Source organism: Penaeus monodon, chromosome 22 (genome assembly GCF_015228065.2).
Source record: "Penaeus monodon isolate SGIC_2016 chromosome 22, NSTDA_Pmon_1, whole genome shotgun sequence".
NCBI lineage: Eukaryota > Metazoa > Arthropoda > Malacostraca > Decapoda > Penaeidae > Penaeus > Penaeus monodon.
This window is the reverse complement of record NC_051407.1, coordinates 19,926,555-19,929,233: the sequence shown is the minus strand read 5'-3', so window position 1 is coordinate 19,929,233 and position 2,679 is coordinate 19,926,555. Positions and strand designations below refer to the sequence as shown.

The window sequence follows — 2,679 nt, the reverse complement described above, 5'->3', positions numbered from 1 at the left end:
ACATTTCTAACTGACCATTTCTACTCGCCTTTTTCAGGAGAAAGTGGAGAACCTTGAAGCTCAGAATAGTCAAGTGGATATTTTGAAGACCAAATGTAAGAAGCTTGTTCAGGAGAAAGCAGGGCTGGAGGAGGAGCTGAAAAAACAGCAAGTCCTAGTGGCAAAAGGTGTCAAAATGCAAGGAGAAGTTTTAGCCCTTAAAGAAGAGAAGAAGGCTGCTGACATCATACTGGAGACCACACAGAAACAGAAGAAGGCCCTCGAGGACAAGTTAAAATCCTTTGAAAGCCAAGTCACAGACCTAAAGAAGGCAAAAGAGAAGGACGAGAAAAATTCCAAAATGGAACTTGGCAAATCTCAGGAGTTGGAGGAAAAGTTGAGAGAGAAGGATTTGGCTTTATCAGAAGCTGAAACCAAGCTGAAGGATTTAAATAATAAACTTGAAGATATGGAGCGTGCTAAACATCTGCTAGAGGAAACTGCAAGAGAAGCCAAGGAGAATTTTGAGAATAATGAAGCTGATAGAACAAAGCTAAAAGATGATCTTAATGAAGCTTTAGAGAAGAATAAGAACCTTGCAAGTGAATTTGATGATTTTAAGGCAAAGCACAGTGAGCAAATAGATGTGTATACCAAAGAGATTGAGTATTTAAAGTCAACAATGGAGAAAAAGATGGAAGAGAGCAGAGTACATTCGGAGTTAGAGTTGCAAAAGATTAGTGAAGAAAAGGGAGAGCAGTTCAAACAGATTGAGGAGGAGCATCAGGCCTTGAAATTAAAAGAGCAGAACCTGACAGAAGAAAATTCACAATTGAAGGATAATGTAGATCAATTAAAGGCTTGCAGTCAAAAACTGGAAGAAGAGATTTCAGAGTTAGAAAAACAGCTTAAAGAAAAAGATGCACTCAGTGCAGATCTCCTACAAAAATATCAAGCCAAAGAGTCTGAAAATGCTGGTCTTGCTGAAAACAAGGACAAAGTGGAAGAATTGATGGTGCAGGTAAATGAATTTACTGTGGAAATCAATAAACTTACTGAAGAAAATAAGTCTTTGCTTGATAAGTGTAACAGTCTAGAAACAAAGACATCTCATTTGAAGGAAAAGTTGGCAGAAGCACAGATGGAAAAGCAAAATCTTGAAACTGAACATTCCAAGGCTGCTGGAGAAAAGGGAAGATACCAGGAAATTGCTGATGAATGCAAAGAAAAAGTAAATAGGTTAAATGAAGACATTGAGAACCTAAAATCTGAGAACAGCAAATTAATTGCAGATGCATCAAACATAAATGATACTCTGAAAGATGTCCAGGAAACTGTGTCTTCAATAACATTAACTTTTAAGGAAGTTTATCCTATTATGAGTGAGTCCTTTATTTCTTCAACTACTGACAATCTCTTAGCAAAACTGAAAGGTTTTCAAGAGCTTTTAGGTGAAATTGGCAAGAAACGGGAGAGCCTCTGTCCAGAAGACTGGGTAAAGACTGTCATAAGTTCACTTGAACAGTTCCAGAACAGTTTCCAAGTTATTGTTCAGTCTAAGACCAAGGTACCTGAAAAGTCTTGTGAAGATTGTTTTGGTAGTTTAAGCAAAAGTTTTATAGATGTTTACAAAATTACATTGTCTATCTTGGATCTCCCTGAAAACTCGGTCCTCGAAGAGAAATGCCAACAGATCACCTCATCATTTTCAAAGCTGTGTGAAGGTTTGAGTAAAGATTTGGAAATGGCAAGTCAAATGAGTGAAGAAGTGAAAAGGTTTACCCAAGAAAGAGAGGAATTGCATAAACAGATACGTAAAGTAAGCGAAGAAGCTGACTGGAAGTTCAAAGAGGTGTCTGTCCATCTTGATAACACATTAAAAGAAAAGAACTGTGAGTTAGAGAACAAAAAAGAAATTATTGCTGAGCATGAGAAGACTGTGAAGAAGCTAGAGAAAACATTAGAGGAGGAGAAAGCATCATTTGAAAAACTGTCAGCAGAACATAAAGAGAAATTGTCTGTTTTAGAAGAAAAGTTAGCTGTGAGGGAAAAAAGACTTGGCGAATTAGAGACACAGATAACATCAGGTGACAGCCAGAAAGAGGAGATTGTCAGTAACTTAAGAAAGCAATTGGAGAGTATTACAGAAGAAAAGACAAACTTAGACAAGAAATTAGAGGAAGTTACTGTACAGAAAGAGCATATGGAGAAGTCACACAGAGACCAGAGTGAGGAAATGGCCAGCTTGCTAAAGAAAGGGGAGGAACTGACCTCTGAATGCAACCTCCTCCAGAAGGAAAAGGAGGCTGTGGCAAATAGCCTGGAAGATGTGAAGAGGGAGTTTACCACTAAGGAGAAGATCTATCAAGACGAGAAGCATGAGTTGGAGAAGAAAATTGTCCTGCTGTCTGAGGAAAAGATCAATTTAGAAAAGGAATTTGCTTCCATGAATCAAAGCAGAAAGTCCAATGAAGAAGACTTCAGCTCAAAGAGAAAAGAACTAGAGGAACAAATCCATAATATCACAGAGGAAAAGGCCAGTCTGAAGGGGGAACTTGAGGACAGGAAAAGAGAAAATGCAACTCTTCAAGAAAATATTCAGGAACTGGAGAAGAAGCTAGAGAATCTTGGCTGTGAAGTGGGACAGTTGCAAGAAAAGGTCAAAGATAGAGAGATAGAGCTAGAGGTTAGTGTGTGAAA

General features: G+C 38.2%; 1 protein-coding gene across 1 annotated transcript in view; it reads left to right on the top strand.

Annotated features, from left to right (window-relative positions):
* LOC119586975 (GRIP and coiled-coil domain-containing protein 2-like) overlaps window positions 1–2,679 on the top strand; it is a gene marked incomplete at its 5' end in the record, with an annotated part of 25,570 nt that overhangs the window by 8,554 nt on the left and 14,337 nt on the right. Inside the window, 1 exon segment of the mRNA XM_037935713.1 lies at window positions 38–2,665. Coding sequence (XP_037791641.1) covers window positions 38–2,665 — 2,628 coding nt within the window.